At 37.1% G+C, this 20,913-nt stretch overlaps 2 protein-coding genes across 2 annotated transcripts; one reads left to right on the top strand and one right to left on the bottom strand.

The window, feature by feature from the left end:
- Positions 1–10,484: 10,484 nt before the first annotated feature.
- LOC140010682 (putative wall-associated receptor kinase-like 16) lies at positions 10,485–11,009 on the top strand. The gene has a single exon (XM_072057996.1). The coding sequence runs from the start codon at positions 10,485–10,487 to the stop codon at positions 11,007–11,009; it is 525 nt and encodes a 174-aa protein (XP_071914097.1).
- Positions 11,010–13,495: 2,486 nt separating this feature from the next.
- On the bottom strand, positions 13,496–19,669 carry LOC113700003 (chromatin structure-remodeling complex protein BSH). Its single transcript, XM_027220393.2, has 10 exons — positions 19,450–19,669; positions 19,244–19,332; positions 18,340–18,434; positions 17,833–17,904; positions 17,638–17,685; positions 17,407–17,490; positions 16,341–16,379; positions 16,182–16,264; positions 15,921–15,983; positions 13,496–13,788 (listed from the first exon to the last, which is right to left on the bottom strand). The coding sequence occupies exons 1-10, from the start codon at positions 19,500–19,502 to the stop codon at positions 13,689–13,691; spliced, it is 726 nt and encodes a 241-aa protein (XP_027076194.1). The 5' UTR covers positions 19,503–19,669; the 3' UTR covers positions 13,496–13,688.
- Positions 19,670–20,913: the final 1,244 nt, after the last annotated feature.

Here is a 20,913-nt window from a genome sequence, read left to right as displayed (position 1 = left end):
CACCCGTACTAATGATTCCAAAGTAGTTGCAGAATTCATCAAGTCTAATATCTTTGTTCGCTTTGGGATGCCGCGAGCAATTGTAAGTGATCGGGGTACCCATTTCTGCAACAAGACGATTGCTGCGCTTTTCAGGAGGTATGGTGTCTTGCATAAGGTCTCCACTTCCTACCATCCTCAGACAAACGGTCAGGCGGAAGCATCGAACCGGGAGATCAAGTCAATTTTGGAGAAAATAGTTCGACCTGATAGGAAGGATTGGAGCGTGAGACTTGAAGATACCTTGTGGGCATATAGAACGGCGTACAAGACGCCAATCGGCACGTCCCCTCACCGTTTGGTATTTGGGAAGCCATGCCACCTCCCTGTCGAGTTCGAGCATAAAGCATTTTGGGCAGTTAAGCAATGCAATATGGATATTGAAGAGGGCGGAATTCAAAGGAAGTTACAGTTACAGGAGTTGGAGGAGATTCGCAATGAATCCTATGAGAATGCGGTAATTTATAAGGAGAAAAATAAGATTTTTCATGACCAACAGATCTCTAGGAAGACATTCGTTTGTGGGCAAAAAGTTCTGTTGTATCACTCCAAATTGAAGTTATTTCCAGGTAAATTACGTTCTCGTTGGATTGGCCCGTTTGTTGTGACTAATGTCTTTGATTATGGTGCAGTGGAAATCCAGAGTCTAAGGACGGAGAAGAAATTTATGGTTAATGGTCATCGTCTCAAACCATATATGATGGGGTTCCAGTTGAACGGGTGGAGACAATGCATTTGGAGGACCCGATTTGCTTGTTTTAAGCAAATTATGGGCTATGTCTAGCCAAAGACACTAAAGAAAGGCGCTCGTTTGGGAGGCAACCCGAATATTAGTTTTATTATTTCTAGTTGTTCAATTCTTTTATGTTGTCGTTTCCTTTTTGGGCAGTAGAAATATTAATACTTTTCTTCATTGTGACTAGGAAGTGCAACCCCAATCTTGGCGTGCCCACGCGATGTTTTTGTCTCCTGAGGTCAGTGGATGTTTTGTAATCTTGGCATGCCCACGCGGCGTTTGACGACCCAAAACATGAATTCCAAAAAAAAAAAAAAAACGACATCATAAACGCGACTCAAAGTCACGTTTACCTACACAGTCGTGTTTTCATTCCTGCAAGATTTGTGAAGGAAACGTGACTTAGAAAATGCGAGTTGAAGGCGCGTTTTCAGTTGCGTTTTCATTCCTGCAAGATTTGGGAATGAAACGCGACTTGTTTTCATTCCTGCAAGATTTGGGAATGAAACACGACTTAGAAAACGCGAGTTTAAGGCGCGTTTTCATTCCTGCAAGATTTGTGAAGGAAACGCGACTTAGAAAACGCGAGTTGAAGGCGCATTTTCAATCGCGTTTTCTGTGTCCCAATAAAGGCTTCAGAAACGCGATTTCAGCTTCATTTCTTCCTCTCTTCTTAATTTTCCAGGCGCGTTTTTCTTCTTTTCTTCTACGCAACTCACAAATCTTCATTTTTACTCCATAATCTTGCTAGAAATCAATTCACCCCAACACCTTTTGAGCTTCATACACCCTTTTTAACTGATTAAAATCCAAGAAAAACACCTAAAATCAGGTTTTTGAGGGATTGAAGGTTAGGGTTCTTAAACTCTAATTTCTTCAATTGGAGGTCAATTGGAGGTTGTTTCATAGTGCTTTTGACATTTTTACCATCACCAAACTTCCTTCTACGTGATTGAGGTAAGTTTCTTCATCGTGGTGAGCCGCCGCCTCTCGCTCTCTCCACCAGCCCACATCGCCGCCGTCTATTTCCAGCCCGTCCGCCGCCTTCCACTCCTGCCCGCACCAATAAACCTTTGATCTTTGGGTCCTACATCACCCACTTGGCGACCCAGTTAGGCGTTCTTGACTTGGACGACCACGACCTACATTTGGCATTCGAGATGGAGCGCTTGGACATGGATTGCTTAGAAAGGATGGGAGTCGTTGAGCGCCTACCCAATGGTTTCTCCCAGTTTACACCTCCAGGGCCACCTCGAGCTCCGGGGGCGCACCCTTCGACCCAAGCAGGGCCCTCATCATTTCCTGGGTCAGCCGAGGACACGACTGGGCCATCTTCTTCTGTGCCACCTCCACCACATGGGACAACTGAATGGCAGCAACTACGGGATGGCACAGAATTTGGCGCAGTTTCTACTTCATACGGGCTTCGCTCCTCCGTTTCCACCTCGCCCACCGCTTTGACCCAGCTTCAGGGAAGGTTGGTTGCTTTCTCTCACCCTTTTGCTGTCTATTCGTCACATTGAGGACAATGTGTCCTATAGGTGTGGGGGGTCTAAGGGGGTGGTAGTGTTTTTAGTTTTCATTAGTTTTTTTTTGTGCTAGTGTTTTTAGTTTTTAGTAGTTTTTTTTTTTAGTTCTATTTTCCTTGATCTTTTTCTTTCTTTCTTCTTGGTGAATGACAAAAAAAAAAGGGGGGGGAACAAAAAGTGTGCTACTTTTGCCAAGTTTTTAAAATAAAAATGTATCAGGTTAATGTGGTTGGGTCCAAGATATCTCCTTGGTGAATATCAGATTGCTTGACTCTCTTGATTTCTTTGTTAACTCTTCTAGGCATAGGGAATGACTATTGGCATTTTAATGTGAACTGGTCCAATATTGACTCCAGTTCTCCATGTTTGGCAATAATGAGGCAAGCTGCTCCCATGCGTGGTTATTAGTGTTGTTGTTTTGCATTTTTGCATTGTTTGGCTGAGAATAAACTTGACTGTACTCCGCTATTAGTTGCTACTGAGTAACCGGGAATCTGCACCTAAAAGTGTCGATTCTCGTGTCAAAAGGTGGTACTTTATATGAGTACGTGGTCGTATAGCGGTAGGACCTGAGTAACCGGGCTCTTTCATCTAAAAATGTTGGAGTTCGCGTCCAAAAGGCTCCGGCGGCTAGAGACTAAGTCTTTTTGTGTCAATATTATTATTATATAAAAAAACAGGAAAAGAAAAAAAAGAGAGAATAAATAATAGGAGAGCTTGCCGGTTTATGGACTTAATATGGGGACTTGTGTGAATATTTGGACCATTAGCTGATAAATGTTGTGTGCCATTCCTTTTTCTTAGAGTAGTTAATTTAGAAATTGAAGGAATTTGTGGTTCAGGGGCTAACTGGGGGGATGCTTCTTGGATTTTAATTACTAATGCCCGATATATGGTTCTCTCTTGAATATCTTGGCAATTTGGTAGATAGAGCAATGACCATTATCAAATTTTGGTGTCTGTATACTTTTCCCATGCTTGAGGGCAAGCATGATTCAGGTGTGGGGGGAATTGATAGGGTATAATTTGTTAGTAATTTTATTATTGATTTCCCCTTCTATCCCTGACAAATATTGTGTTAATTGCTGATATTTACTCATATTTGGTATTTGGAATCAATTTCAGGAGTGAAGCAGAAAATTACCAAAAAGGAGGGACTTGTATGGAAAAATGCAGACTTCTAAGGGCTTCAACCTTTGGGCCCTTGAATTGGTGGGGACCACAAGCTAGTGCAAGGCATTTAGTCATTTGGGCTTTTCAAAGAAAGCAACGTAGAGAGACTTGGAACAACAAGTACTTTGGAGGCTTTGTCCACATGTGTGGGGACCACAGGGAAATAGCTTTTAGGCATCTTTCTTTTGGCTTTATAAGTAGTGAACGTATAGAAGGAAGGGGGGGACGGCTTTAGTTTACCTCTAGTTTTTAGTCTTTTAGTTTAGTTTTAGTTTCTCCTTCTTTTGACTGGCCTCTGACACACGCCAGGTGTTCGACAAAATTCCCCAACGGGAAAAGCACCATTTATTCCTTGCTTTCTAGTAAAAAACCGCAATGCCTTTGCGATCCAATAATTCGTGTGGTGATTTAATTATGCGGCGTGGCTAAACCTTTCATCTAGTCAAGGGTCAACTCGACGGCGCAGTCCCGAAAATCTGTGAGATCTAATTAGTTTTAACGCGTTCCTTAATTTATTAATATTTGCACGTTGTCTGCTTGTATTCTCATGGGATTATTTTATTAATTGGATGTCAAGGGCCCAATGTTCAATGTGATTTATTAATCTCGTGCCAATTTAGTCAATTAAATCCGTAATTGTTTGATTGATTAATATTAGTGGCAACTGGTGTGTTTACACACTAGGGGAACGTGCGATCTAATTTAAATAACCATCGTAGCGTGTTATTGATTAGGGCTAGGTTTTTCTAGTTATTAATGCAATTGGAAAATTAGTTCCTATGGTCGTACCTAGGAGTATTTTCTGGTTAGGGGTGATCAATGGTCGTACCTTGGTTATCAATAATTTAAGGAAAAATTGGTTGTCAGAGTTCATCGGCAACTATAACTAGTCTATTAATAAATTAAGTGAACCTCTCTTGCATCAATGATCGGATAAGTGGACTGTGCCTGAGTAGTTGCATCCTTGGCTAGAATTTATTCATTCTTGATTTAACTCCTGCTATATTTGTGCTAGTTAATTATTTATTTATTTCTGTTGAATTATTCAATTGATTTTAGTTTCATTCTGGTGAAATCCCCCCTTACCAATTGGCATTTAAAAAGAGACAAATATCCTCAGTCCCTGAGGAGACGACCCTACTTGCCACTGTCTACTATTCAATAATTTTCGTCAACTAATTAATTCTGGTATATCGGGTTAAGTAAACTCTTCGGGAACAGGGTGAATCAAGTAACCCATTGCACACCTAAAGTCCCTGCTCCAGTACCTAGGATTAATTATTGACTGCTTTTAGTGGTAGTTAGGATTTTATTATTATTATTGCACAGGTTCGGCACCTGTCATATCACCCTTATCACATGAGTTTAAACTCTACATCTTTACTCCTCAATTTTCATCCAAATTTAGTTATATATAAGAGAGAATGAATTTAACTAATATAAACTATCCAATACTACCCTAAACTAATTAAAGTACTAAAAAACTAGCTAATAACGTATTTTTGTGGTGTTTTCTTACCTTCCTAAGCTCTCTCAAAAATGAAAGACACAAGCTCTAATTATAGAAAAGTCTTCAAGCCTTTAATTTGTTTATTCCATGTGAACATAACTCCAATTAGTCAACAATTTTGACTTCCAAGTTAAAACTCATCATTATAAAAGAAACAACATAAAAAATTATTGCTAGAATCTCATCTTTACAGTTGCAAATAAGTTGCCAAACATCCCTCAAGAGACGTGAAATAATGGAGGTGAAAACAAGTTGCACAAGTGGAAGCCGCAAAGTTTGACTAGAATCCCTCCAAAACTTGGCTAGATTCTTTCCCTGTTTTTTTTTTTTTGCCAAATTTTGTTTCTCATTCTAACTCACTGCTTTAAATCCCTTTGATAATCCCTTCAAAAACTGGCCTGATTTTTCAAAGGGATTCGAGTCAACTTTCTTTTTTGATAAGTTTTTTCGTTTTCTTCTTCTTGTGACTCCAACCACTTTTGAAACTCGTCATCCTTGTGAACTTTAGGACTTCAATCAATATAATGCAAGCTTATTTCTTGTCCAAAATAAAGTCCAATTTCTAACTCTTACAAACACAATAAAAAATATGCGAGTAAAACGGACATATTTCTCGTTCAAACTCTAAGTAGCGTTGTAGAACTAAATCTAGCAAAAATGGATTTTTTCTTATAATATTGAAAAAGTGACTAAAATTAATATAAAATATCATCAAAATATAGTATAAAATAGTCACTTATCAATATAAAAGCGTGGTATTGTAACCTATGTTTTGAACTCAGATTGGGTAATGACTCGGTAGATGTTAGGGATTAGGGGTCAATGGGTCTAATCGGTTAGCTCGGGGTAGAACCGGATGATGTCATAATTAAAATCGTTGATAAGATGGTCATTGGAACGTAGTTTTATTACTGATATGTATTCTTGTTTGTTCACTTCAGGTTATTTGGTTATTATGGTCAATGGAACGTAGCTTTATTACTAGTATGCATTCTTGTTTGTTCGCTTGTGGTTGTTATGTATTCTTGTTTGTTCGCTTGAGATTGTTTAGTTAGGTTGGGAAATAGTAGTTTTGCAAGACGCTAAAGGCAATACTGATATAGTCAGGCTTGCACCTTAAGTTTTACATGGTGACCCACACGGCTTACTGACTTTCAATACTGATGTGGCTCTTTTACATCTGTATGATTTTTAAAATGTTTTTAAAGCAATTCTTATTTGTCACTTGTTATGGAGAATGTATTTTATTATACTAAATTAGATTGAGCATATGTAATTGTTTGATGATTGCGTACATATGAATAATTGCATTATGTATTTAAAAGTGATTGTTATGCAATATTTTGGATATCAATGAACGTGCTTAAACAAGTAAAGGACAGAAAAAGCCTCTAGAATTGCCACATTTGAATATCGTTACGGCCCTTCCATGGATATAATAGTGGACAAATGGTCCTGTCATGTGAAAGAATAGTAACCGTAGTAATTATCCGAAGCTACGCTTTTAATCGTTACATGGCTTTACCACAAAAAATAATAGTGGTATTTAATGGCCCTCTCACGAAATATAATAGCGATCGTTGGATATTTTTTAATTGAAAGCAAAGTGAAAAGATTCAAGATTTCACGGATTATAATTAAACAATGGTGAAACATAAATTTATGCATAGTTATGCATTGTGTATGTAAAGACGCATGTAATGTGCTAATTATGATTGGATAATGTGAAATGATTTTATTAAATGTTATATGTAATATTAATGTGCTCGATCCGGTAACGATATGTTTAGGTTACTTATTGAGCAAGTTGATGCTTACCCCGATTAATTTTTCCTCCCCTGCAGATGAGGATCAAGCGTAGGATGGATTGAAAACTAGTTTGATCAGGCTAGGTTTCTAGAGTTGAATTTTGCAAAATTGTAACTGTATGACTTTTATATCCTAGTAATTTATATTTGTCGAGAGTTTAGTGTGAAGGATTGTATGAGTGATTTTCCATGTTTGGAACTTTTGTAAGTTTATTCAAAGGTATATGTAATGGTTAGTTTGTATTTATAAGTTTGATAGACGGCTTTGTAGAAAACTCCTCTGGGTTTTCTCTAGGTTCACTTCAACTCTATCCTATGCTTAGAATCGAGGATATGAAGAACATGTCCATAAAATAGAAGTAGAATGAAAAGAGGCGCAAGCTTCACAGCGAGATAGGCAGCTCATCATCGGAACTCTTATATTGACCATTATTGCCTAATAACTCGGTTCCTTGTGTGGAGCCACCATCTTCGCCAGGCTACCACTCGGACTGGATCTAAGAAAGAACTAACCAAACTGGCTTGACCGACTAGATCTCTCAACCATAAGGAGAGGAAAAGGCAATATGTTTCAGGGAGGATCCCATGTGGGTATATAAATGAATTTGATATAGTGCATTTTCAAACGGATAAGTAAAGACTCATCGCGAGGTCGGTCACAAACCTATGTGTAGCGAGTGGAGGATTGAAAGCGACCTCCTTGAGAATGGCTCCTTTGACTTTGCTTGAAACCAGCTTGGTATTGACAACTCCACTTGGAGAGCTAGAAGGCAAGGCAGGAACAGATCCCAAACGTGCTACTCCTTGGCTTCCTTGCTTGCTGGCTTTCCTGAAATGACTGAAGCTGGCTTGATTGAATGAATGGACAGCTACGGATTGGCACGCTGAACTCGTACCCGGAATCATAATCTGAACTCGGGTAAGAAGAAGCTCTTTCTAGATTATATAGAATATACCCTCACACATCTGATTCATGAACAGATGATTCGTAAACAAACAGGCTTGACTTTCCTTAGAAAGTGGAAAGAGGCATTACTCCGTAAACCACAGGCAGGCCGACTAACTGGCCGTTGGAATAAGGGAGAACTATCTCATTAATATCTTCTTCCTCAACCTCGGGGGACTTCTCCCCTTTTATTTAGAGCACCAAGTGAATGCAGAATCCTAATCAATCTTTCGGCTAGCAACAAATGTACGAGGAAAAAGTGTGTGTAGCAACAAAACACATAGCACGTTGGTTAGCACTTCTTTCTTAGTTAAGTAGGGTGGAATGAGACTGCGCGTGTATCGAGCCAAGCTGTAGCAAGGCAAAAAAGCCAAGGAAGGTCTCTCTCGCTCAGGCCCCATTGAAAGTCTAGTCTACGATGCACGTGATTCGGTCTTATTCATCCGAAAACTTGAATAAGAGCAAACGCCTTGACTATTGATATAAAAAATATGAGTAGAAATGCCATTTTCTTTCTCAGATAAGGAACGATAATCTCAATCAGATGTAGAAAATCAAGGAAAGAAGCCTATAAGCTATTAGATGCAAGCTCAGTACAAACGTCAGAGCTAGTAACGGCTCCGTGGGGTCGATTTGCTCTTCATAGACCTAGCCTTCTCCTACTATTTGTTGCCTAGCCCTAAGCCCTACAGTTCCTTCCTTTTGTTTTCTTTCAATGGCTGCTATTTGAAATGTCAGCTCTTACTTTCTTTCCTTGGCTAAGGTCAAAGGCATACAGTAAACTAAAAGAGAGAAGTAAGGCATACCTCAGATATAAGAATCTAATTCACACGCACAAGAGAAAGAGAGAAACTGAAATAACTGAATAAAGGAAAAAATAATCAGGACTTTTTTTTTTTTGTCAACACAGGGGTGTCCGGGTCAAGACTCGAAGGCGGCCCGACTAATCCCCTGCGCCTGGAGTACAACGCCACTCCAACCGCACCCAGGCGTTAAGTGAGGTTTGACCCCACGACCTGCGAGTATCGGAAGCAGCCACAGACCGCGTGATCTAGCCCCGGGGGGCAAAAAAAAACAATTAGGACTTGATGCGGAAGACTTAGACATTCTCAAGAGAGTTAACCCTGCTACGCCTTAAAGAAAAGCTCGCTCTATGACTTACGAATCGATGTTTAAAATCCGGACCGTCAATTGAATCGGTGAAATGAAAGAATCGAGATTCAATCGATCGAACTGGTTCAACCTCGGTTCAATAAATTTTTTAAAAAATAATTTATATAAATATATATATGCACAAAATAAAACATGCAATAGACTAATTTAAAATTTTATATGATGAAAAGTTTACTATTTTTGAATAACTTGGATTTTCAAAAATAAATTTTTTAATTTATAAGTTAAAACAAATAAATTTCATTTCAATTTCAATTATATCTATCAAAATAATCTTAAATCTAACCCAAAAATATCACAATATTTTGAAATTATACAACATTCACGTCTATGAGAATTTGACATTGCGAACTTAAATTTTAATTTACGTCTTTGGGATTTAGAGATTGCAATTTAAAAAAGAAAGTTTGGAGTTCAAAGGAAGTCAAGAGAATCGAAAATAGAAATGCAAACTTGATAAGAAACAAAAAATGAGATAAAAGCGAGTGGTTGTAGCATTAAATAATTTGGGTTAAAGAAAAATAATTCTTTTTAACTTTTTTCAATTTAATGGACAAAAACAAAATTAAAAAGATGGAAGAAAACATCAATAAATTAAAACTAAAGAAGTTTGATTAAAAAGGGAGTGACAAAAAAAGGGGGGGAGAGAGAGAGTGTGTGTTGAAGATTAAAAAGAAAGAGTCATAAAAGAATGAGATTTTATAAGAAAAATGAAAAAAAGAAATATGGATGTTTGTTTTATATATATAAGTTATCAAAAAAAAAAAACAAATAAGATACAATGGTGCAATGGTTACTACATTGGTCTTTTGTTACAAAAGTCTTGAATTCAAATCTTGATAGAAGTATTTTACAAAACTTTAAAAAAAAAAAAGGGGAAAGTTGAAATCCGGTTTGATCTGATTCAGCGGTTTTCACGGTTTTAATCGAATTTGACCGATTTTCTGACAAAATCAACATTATCTTAGAATTAGACCGATGCCATGGCCGGTTCATGGTTCAACCAGTCGAACCGGTCGGTCCGATCTGATTTTCAAAAACATTGCTTTGAATAAGACCAATGAGAAAGGAATCGAATCATACACGGATTGGTTTCCGAATAAACAGATTAGACGACTTCAAAGACTGAGAAAGCTAAAGAGGAATGACCCTCTTAGGAGGGTATGCCGGTGCCATGCTTTAAATTATAGGTTGTATGTTTTTAATTATGATTATCAGATTTGGGGTGTGACAAGAAAAAATATGATGTTGTTGAGGGAAAATTCTTTCGAGAAAATGGAGGGCTAATTCTACAAAAACAGCTCAAAAGACAGGACAAATCTTCCAACACAAAAATGTTAACATCCTTGAAGGCAACATTATTGGTCAAGGAGGTTTCGGTGTAGTCTACAAAGGATCTCTAGCAGACAACGGAGAAGTAGCCATCAAGAGGTCCAAAACAATTGACTATAACCAAATTGAGCAATTCATACAAAAGTGGTTAAGATCTTGCTTAGAAGCAAAGGTGCCGTTACTCGTTTACGAATTTATCGACAATGGTACCGTTTTCAAGCATTTGCATGAAAAAAACATGGCACGTAAGATTTGTTGGGAAATCCGATTGAGAATAGCTGCAGAAACTGCTGAGGATCTCCCATATTTACATTCTGCAGCCTCACCTCCGATCATCCATAGGAACATAAAGACTCTGAACATACTCTTGGATCGAAATTACACAGCCAAAACTTCTGATTTTGGTGCATCAAGGCTAGGTCCACTTGACCAAAATCAACTATCTACAATGGTGCAAGGAACTCGCGGCTATCTTGGCCCTGAAGTTTTCCAAACATTTCAGCTGACAGGGAACAGTGATGTTTATAGCTTTGGAGTTGTTCTTGTTCAGCTATTGACGGGCAAGTTGCCCATATGCTTTGATAGGTCGGACGGCGAGATAAGTGTAAGCAATCATTTTCTTTCTTCGATAAAGCAAAATCGATTGACTGAGATTCTTGAAGATTTCATGGTGTCTGAAGAGAATATTGAGCAGTTGACGCAAGTTGCTAGGCTAGCAGAGCGATGTTGGAATGTAAAAGGAGAGGACAGGCCTTCCATGTAAGAAGTGGCAATGGAATTGATGAGGTTGGCATTTGCATCAATGAATAATCAGGCTCAAATTAAAGTGCTGAAGATTACAAAGAAGAACCAGAAAAACCTCTCATCAAGCCTTCACTGCACTTCTGGGACAGAATTGCGTCAGTTTCCTCGTATCTGTAGGCTGCAGCTAAGATCCATTACACACTGTAGTTCTATTGCTATGTTCTAACCAAATTAGCCCTCCAGAGCATATATTCCAATCAATTTCTGTGTAATGCTATTTTAAAGGAGTCATTTACAAAAGAATTGTCAACCAAATAGGAATCTGTATGAAGTTCAGCTTGCAACTTCAACTAGATCGGCTCAATATATAATATTGTTTGCACGAAAAAAAAATCCTTAATTTCATAAGCAACTCCCGAATTTCCGTTTTAAGTATCACTTTCACCAAATTTTTTAAGTTTAAAGGACCAAATTAGTTTGCCATAGTACTGAGCGACCATATTGGTCAAAAACTTGAAAGATAAGAGGACAAAATTGGTCATTTATCTGTAGTTTTAACAATGCATGTATGTTGGGGGGGAAGGATGGGTTGGGTGGTACAGGTGAGGGAGTGTAAGCAAGAGGTCTCGAACTCCTGCTTACACTAAAAGAAAATAAAAAAAATGCATGTATGTGCAACTCAAGTGACTTCTTCGTTAAATTTTTTTTTTTTTTGCTTCTTAATCTTCTGTCAAAAATTCTAAATTGCAACTTCATATCAAGATAAGAGACTATATTAGTACGTGGTACTGGTAATAAATGAGGAATCATTTGGCCATGACTCAAAAGATATGTGATAAAATAGTAAATTTTTTTAGTTGTTTTTTGGGAATTTTTTTTCATAAGAAAAAAGGTTTATAGTAGCACTCTATTGGAAAGTGTGTACTAAGGCCACATTAATCTCTCTATCTCATTCATTATGTGCATTGGGAGAATGTTTTGAGTTATATTTCATGAGCTGGCATATGATCATGTTCCCAAGGCCTCATCTTAGGAAAACACTGCCTGAAATGCTCATGTCCCTAAACCTTCATTTCATTCACAGGAATAGCTGAATTCATGTTTCAGGTTGCAATATTCAATATTAATTAAATCCAGTTTAACTAATTTGAATATTTTGTCTTGGAAATACAGCACATAAGTATGTACTATATAAATTTGCTTATGTATGTATATTTATTTGGTCAAAATTTACTTGAAATTTAGATTTTCAAAATTTAGGCGTCCATTTACTCTATGATTTTCTTTCTTTCTTTTTTTTTTTTTTATTTTTTTTAGTTTTGCTCTATGTTACTGTCTTGAATCTTTTGAATTTCATTTTGAAAAAGGATCGGATGTCTCTTATTCATTAGAGGCAACTTCTTACTTTTGGGTTGCAAAGAAAGAAAATGCATGTATATAGCCAAGAAAACTGAAAAACAAAAGACAAAAGAAACGCACAACCTCACACATTCGACAAAAAATATAGTACACTTCCATGCACATGAAATAAACTTAACCCCTGTATATGTGTAATATATATAACTGTTATTTGCACTCACATTTTTGTTATTCACATTTTCACTATCATTTTAATCATATAATTTTCATTTATTAGACTATATGATAAAATAAATGATGAAAGTGCAAATATCACCTCTGGTGTGCGTGTATTTTCAAGGTCAATGTTTAACGTTGCTCCTACAGTAAATATAATTTTGATTAAGTCTTGTACAATTATTATGATGTTTACCTTGCCAAAAGACTATGTTAAGCAATCAAGGGGCATAATCCCAAGATTACGTAGGTTACTACTAGTATCATTAGTACATTTGCAAAAAGTATGAAATCTAATGAACAAGGAAATGCCAGTTACATCCTTTAAATCTTGACTCGAAAATGATCTCTGAAAGCTCCCAATGGTATTAAGGAAATGATAGAGGACTCCAGACCCAAATAAACAACTTTTCCTTGAGTAGGTACCTAATTAAATTGCAATACGTGGGAGAACAAATTTTAGGGAACAATAAAGTTGGGCGGCTAATTTCTTACTTCCCATAGATCCTATCCCAATAATGATGCACTAATCCGTGCTAGTTTGGTGTACAAGTCATGGAATTTCCACTTGAAAATGTAGCAGATGAAATAAAAAGAACACCACATCCCAGACATTATGAAGTATGTCCTTCACAGACAAAATCATCTCAACCTAACAATATAGCAGCAATCTTGTCTTTTTGGTACAATCACCAGCTAACAGCACCATTATATTTCCTAAGATTCTACATTTCCAAAACCTGTATTTGTAAACTTGCCCAAGCCAGCTAGATATTTCTGAAAAATTTGGGTTAACATGCACTGGGATGGACATCAGATGGAAAGCAAATGACAGCAAGAATCAATTATCTCTTAATCACAATACATAAGCAGCATGATAAACTTATAACACACGTTTGATGTGGAATGACAATTTCAGAGGAATAGAACTAGTGGGGGAATCCATTTTCATCTATACATGCTAAAATACAGTCACAGTCACAGTCAAATTCACATTCACATACTCCTGCACTATTCTCAAAAGAAGTCAACAAATCTATCAGAAAAAATAGTCTCTTACAAAATAGTTGTCATCTGAATCAGTTATGGTTGATGACAGGTTTAAGTACATGTGCATTAATTATCATCGGGCATTCCTCTCTTCTGTTGCCTCTAAGGCATCCACTTCCTCATTTGACAAAAGGTCAACAATGGGTTCAAATACATCCCACTCTTTTCTTTTCCTGAAATAACAGCACAAGAAACAAATAAATTTCAAAGTGGAAGCACAGCCAAGTACTCAAAACTTTTAACCTTTCCTTTGTTATATATTAGCACTGGCAACATGTTCTACAGCATTCTTGTAGTTATGCTTAGACACTTTCTCACAATTCAGATGGATCTAAATTTATTGAATTCAATCATCACCATCATTCAAATTTAACAAGTTATGGTGTAACATACAGAGATACAATTTAAGCTCACAGTCCACTATGCTCTCACCCCAAAAGGAATTCTCTCCTCTTGAAAATTCTTGGATATGCTAAAAGAGGTTATACGCCTGATTCAAATTTAATAAGAAAATGCAAGATAACAAAAATCTGTAACCATGTGGGGACTGTTGAGGAAAGGAAGGAAGCTTGAAACAGGTGATGGAGGAGCTGGGAGACTGCGGAATGGTTGAGCTGGTAGAGTAGTAGGGTTTATGAAGACTCATTGAAGAATTTCCAGTTGTGGTGGAGGCAAGAGGGTGGAGATGAACAAAATTGGGATGGAGAGGCATCGACATTGGCAGTTCGCCAGGAGAAGGAATTTGACATTGGGGAAGGAGGCAAGGAGGTGGATTAAGTAACCAATGCTATGGAAAAACTAGTACTACTGAGAGTTTCTAAAAATTTTGAAAACATCTAGCTGTAGAATACCAAAAAATGACTTCCAAACAATTTTTCAGACAAGCAGATAAACAAGTATATATTTACCACAACCATTTGGCCCAGTACTACAGCACCACATCCAGCCCAACCACCAATTGTTAACCCATGGCCCACCCCAAGTGCTTCTCCATCTGCTCAATTGCACACCAGATCTGCACCTTACTCAAAGGCTGAAGTTGATCCATGGTCAGTAGTAATTCCCATCCACATCCTTATCATACTGCCCTCACACTGCTCCTTAGATATACTCTTAAAAGTCTGAAAACCCCACTTCCCAAAACAACCTTAGTCCAACCCGTCCCCACAACCCCACTCAATCCCCAGTCCCCAAACATTTGAATATATTACATGGTGCCATTCAACAAACCAATCCCTGATTTCCACCAACTTCCCCTCTTCCTCTGTCCATTCTGGCTCCTCCTTTCGATCTCTTATGCAAATACTTAAAACAGATGCAAAACAAAGAGATTTAATCAGACAAACATATATGCACACTACATAGAATTGCACCAACATAGGCCTAAGAGACACAAACTGCAGACAATATCTTGAAGAGTCAACTTACAGAGACCTATGACACAAGTATGCTATGTTTAAAAAAAGCATGGTGGAGTCAGTGGTGCCATTGATTGGAGAGGGATGTTCTTCTCGTGAGGCGTCTTTTCCTCATGTTTTATGAAGAGAAAGAAGATGATTAAGAGAACTGTTCGCGGGCCGAGAAAGGAGCACGAGAATGGGCCTGTTTCTCTACAGGGATGCGAAAGGGTAGGTCAATAGGCCAATTGGCTGAGAAGAGAGGATGATGGATGGCTTTTCTTTTTCAATTGGGATGGCTGTGGAGGGGTATGGCCAGTTTGGTTGGATTGATGGGGAAAATGTCTTAATTCCAAATGGAAGAAGGGATTATATGTTCTGTTATAATGTTTTCCAAGATCTTTTAGGAGAAGATTCTTATCGTGGTTTTGTTTTTCTTCATTTTATTCTCTTTCCAAAGTTAGTCGGTGTTTAAGTCAAGATTGCATGAGCATAGTTACTTCTTTATTATTTCATAAAAAACAAAGTCTGTTTTTGCATTCATAATCTCAAACATAGTTCATATCTTTCAACAGAGCAATATACAGGTTGAATGGCTCTCTAATAATGGCAATAACATAACTTGAATTTGTGCACTCAATAGATGCTCATCCCAAAATTATTAACAACCATTATCTTGCACTTTTGAACCATACAACAAAGAAAGACATAATTTTTATAGTGAATAGAAACTTGATCCCTTCAATGGTTAATATCAGGCCACTTTAACATTGAAGTCCAATATACTAGTACAAGTGCATTCCAAGTACTAACATGTTGTAGCACTTTTCTATTTCTTTTCTTTTTTCCCAAATTAGTGGCAACTTTCTTGTTGCTGCAGAAATATTCTAAAAGGCATGTAGTCTTACCGTATAACACTCGATTTGTTACCAAATGACTTCACCAAGTCCACAGCAATTCCACCTGCCTTACTGTGAGACAAAGAGACAGTGACGACAATATGTTTATAGTAAGAAGAAAATGACAATTGAAACTATACAAGCCAGATAGAGAGGACAATATATATGCTAGACAGTAAGGAAAATATGTTCATAGAATGAAGCTGCATACAGAGCATATTGCAACAGAAACTAACAGGCAAAAGAAAATTTAGTAACCAGATCACAAACCTAATTGGTATATGCTCAAACCCCTTGCGTCCCTTTTTTATCATTCTACTTTCCTTTGCAGAAGCTACACTCTGGACAGCAATCTAAACATCAAAGAGTCAGGAAACTTTGGAGCAATAATACAACAATTTGCACCACCTAACCATCAGATAGACTCACCTCATAAAGTTGTTCCCTAATGGCAATGGCAATTGCAGGCTGCAAATTCAAATGGCAAAGCAACATTAAGTCATCTCCATAAGTAGATAAGCATTCAAAATGCAGACAACAAATTCATGTAACAGTCAACAAATGGAAAAAAAAAATTCAATTTACAAGAAACTAGCACGAGAACACCAGAGGTGCTGATGCATGCTCATCAACCATCAAGCCAACCTAAAGCCAGTTACTGTTGAGACATTTAAACATAACCTGTTAATTACAAGTGGCAATTGGAGCAAGCAACAAAAAATTAGCACACATCTCACTCTTTTCTGTATAGTAAAATCTTAGGCTCTTATGTCAGTTTGATTGGATTAGTGTAGTCAAATTTTTCTCACATTTTTGCAAGTTGTTAAAAGAATCAAACGTGTCAATGTTCTAGATGGTACTATATATTTTGATATTAATAAAATCATGAACCTTAAATTTCTCACAACTTCAATTGTGAATTTCAAAAGTTTGTTTAATTTATCTATTTACATCTATAAACGGGACATAGCCAATAAAACAGTAAAAACAGACACCTTGTAACTAATGCAAAACTTGATTAACAGTATAAGGTAACTGTTTTGGCTGGAGCAAAGATGACAGCAGCAAAATTTGGGTTGAGACATAAATCAAGACCATGCTGGTCAATTGTTGAACTAAATCTGTCAAGAAAGGATCACAAAGTGTTGAAGTTGAGCAAAAAAAGGATGAAAAAGGAAGCAACTCCATGTCACATTAGAAGAGGGAAACACCAGACTGAGTATAAAATGAGAACCTATGTGTTTCAAATATGGCATAAAACAAACTAATATTGGCACATAAAAAATTCAAAATGCAAATTTGTTTAAACCAAGCGTTTTATATGATCTCTCAGTACCAAACCAGAAGACAGTCCAAAATAGAACCTAGTGGGGAACTAGTTCCATTATATACCAGAAAAGAAGTTTTAAGTCTCATCATTTCTATCCACGCAAAAAACTAAGCAATGACACTACATATACTTTCTTTGAGTCAATGGCTTAAATCAAATGCTTACACCAACTTCTGGGTCTTCAATTCCCATATCCTTGCAGAAAGTTCTTGCAAATTCTTCTGGATCACTCTCAAAGTTGTTCAAGTCCTGAATTTCATAACATACATGTTCCTTTAGAGATATAACGTAACATTACGAAAAAAATATGACATTCAATCTTCACATATTAATCTCAGATGCTAATTATTAAACAAAGTCAAAAAGATAAAAAGTCCAGTCCCCAGCAAAACTCACCCATAGAAACTGATCCTTGATAAGCGTATGATTTACGCGGAGATCAAGCTGATTGACCCAAAATAAAATACGTGAGAGTATTATCTATATTGCTCTATTTACTGACCATCCAGTGGCCAAAATGCGACAATAGAGAAAAATAAGTAAAGACATGTATACTGAAACAGAAAGATGATATAGATACTCATGCCAGACCTTGATGGGGACTACTCGCTCACCGGTATACATATCTTGTCCTTCATATGACCGAAACTCTGTCAGCTGTGACTGCAAAAATTTGAAATAGCAATACCATAACAATCAGAAAGTAGATAGAGAAAATTTCAAATTCAATGATGAATTTGTCAAGAGAAGTACTTTTAAGGTGACATAAAATGGGGAGGGGAAGCTTTTTTAGACTTAAGTGAATGTTAAATACTTTTAACAGTCATGTAAAGAAATTTCTACCATGGTAGAATCATCCCTCCTTTCTTCTAAAATGTCAATTCAAGATACCAATAAATAAAGGACTGAGGTACAGGAACAGAAACATCCCCTTTTAAAAGATTTCATACGTGCAGACACCCCAAAAGACAACCAACATTCATACCAATGAAATAATTCCTAAGCTGGGCTAGCAATAGCTATGGTGGATAAATGGAAGCTTGAAAACAGATGACATAGTAAGTTACAGCAAACAAAAGCAATTGACTGGCTTAATACCTGGATGGATTGAGCAATCTGAGTGATAAATGCTGGAGGAAGTTTCAAGTCTTTTACAGTTCTTTTTGCAAATACTACCACTTCTGAATCAGGATCTGCAGAAGTAAAGAAACATAAGTGGTCATAAAAATCATAAAGAGATATTGTATAAAGGTAATACTGATGGAGGCAGATGTTACAAATTCTGCATTTAGGTGATATTTTACCACAGCTTAAATTCATCCATACTATGTAAGCCGAATAGCCCGTGTGCCTCCAAATGAAGAGTGGCTTCTTGAAGCACAATTACCTTGAGAATGTTACTTGTGAACCTTTGCATACCCATAATCCATATTCAACACCCTAGTCACTTATTGCAATATAAACTTCGTCTCCTCATTCATTATCTGCTCGTAATCGAGTTCATAAGTTTTGAAAGACTACATACAAGGAACAGAATATACTATCAGTCTAATCTCCCATAGCTCAAGAGATCTTGCAGACCCTCAAGTTCAATCAGAGAAGTTCATGAATTGCTGAGTTAGTTTTAGAGATTCCAAATTACATTAGATTTCAGATTATCCCTCAAAAGCCCTGCTTCCTACTTTCCTTCATCAAGAGCTTTCAGAGGCATCCAATTATTAGAACTAAAAACCCAAAAAGGAAAAACCATTTCTTGACAGGGTTTTACTTCATTACAGCTAATCTGAAGGGCAGCTAGTTCATGTTTTTCTCAAAATTGAATAGAACTAATCGCATTAAAAACTACCCGAATATTCATTTGTTTTCTTAAGTTACAATGCATACATATAATCTAAAAATCCAGCTTAGAGATTATCTTGCAAGAATTAAAGTAAATTTATGACGTAATAGCTAAAATTAATCTGAAGAAAAAAAAAAGAACGAAAAAATAAGAAGATTTTACCCGAAGGGTTCCAAGTGAAAGCATCTCTAAATCTTTGACCATCAATTTCAATGTCTAATCGAATAGGCAACAGATTATCAGAAGTTGGACTGCACAACCAAAAGAAAACCAAAATCAATCGAAATTGAAACTCACAAAAATGGATTCAGAAAAATTAAGAGCTCAAGAAATATTACAAAGAAACATAAGATGAAAAGATAACTTACATTCTGAACTTTACAGGGTTTCTGGAAGAACCCCAAGTGGAGAGCGGTTTCATGCTTCTGCTTCTACTGCTTTTTTTTATTTCAGTGATTTTTTTTTTCTGGTATTTTGTTCTTTTGGCGCCCGGTGGGGGAAGGGGCGGGGCCTTCGTGATGCGTGGGTCGGGTGTTGTGGTTTTTGGAGCTACCAGTTCGGCAAATTTATCTGAATATTGATGGAAAAAAGGAAAGTCAGAAAATGTAGCTAGTAAAGGAGCTTTTTCTGCTAAAAATTTGTTTCTTTTTTAAATACAAGGCCGCCTCATTAACATATCTAGTCTATGAGTGAATGCAAGATTCAATTAATTCTAATTGCGGACATGTCAATCTGTCATTGGCTAATTGATGGTCGTCTACTTGTGTGAACTGGACGTCTAGCGATTCTTTTGTTTCTTTGCTTGTTTGGAAGTCTTCCATTGAAATCTAGTCCCACGTGACTTTCACATCTTTTTCTTTTTCGTTTTTTACTTTGTAAAAGAAATCCATGTAGGTTTGGTGAGAATTGACTGCTGAATGTTTCAAAATTCAGGATCGTCTTTTCTCCTCCTCTCCATCCATCGTTTCTCACATTTTGTTGAGATATTCAATCATATAGCTGTATATATTGTTACCATATATATTTCTGTCATGACGTGATTGTAGGAGTAGTTTTAGCTTTCCATTACATGATTTTAGGAATGATTGTATCTTCCCTTTTTTGTCAAATTCTTGTAACTATATCAGTAGACTATGGCAATCAGTAATACACGCTTGAAGTTTTTCCCAATCTGAATCCTTTTCTTCATGGCATCAGAGCAGGTTGAGCCTTAACAATTGTTGACAATAAAATATGTCAACTCCAGAGAATTCAACGAAAGGGGGAGAGGTTACAATCTATGATGACTCCCCCTATGTGTTGTACCCTTCTGATCATCCAGGGCTGCAATTTGTCTCCACACCATTCGCAGGAGAAAATTTTGCAGCATGGAAAAGCACCATGGAAACAGCCCTATATGCCAAAGGCAAGGCTGGTTTCATTGACGGCAGTCTAGAAGTGCCAGATCTAAAGTCACCAGACTTTCAACGGTGGAAGAAGAATGATGCAATGGTTAGAGCTTGGCTGAGGAATTCCTTGGCCAAGGACATACAAGAGAGTGTTGTCTACACCGGCACGGCACGAGAAATTTGGACTGAGATTTGTGAAAGGTATGGACAAAGTAATGCACCTCGACTTTATAAAATAAAAAAAGAATTTTCCAACATGTTCCAAGGAGATGGGCAGCCTTTAACTCAATATTATACCAAGTTCAAAACTTTATGGCAAGAACTGCAAATCTGTGATCCATTGCCTTATTGCAAATGCGAGGCAGCCAAGGATCACTTATTACGCCGAGAAAAAGAAAAAGCCCTTCAATTTCTACTGGGATTGAATGGAAATTTCGATCGGTT

This window comes from Coffea arabica, chromosome 7c (genome assembly GCF_036785885.1).
Source record: "Coffea arabica cultivar ET-39 chromosome 7c, Coffea Arabica ET-39 HiFi, whole genome shotgun sequence".
In the NCBI taxonomy this organism is placed as follows: domain Eukaryota; kingdom Viridiplantae; phylum Streptophyta; class Magnoliopsida; order Gentianales; family Rubiaceae; genus Coffea; species Coffea arabica.
Note: the sequence above shows the minus strand (reverse complement) of the source record. Positions and strands in the feature narration are given on the sequence as shown.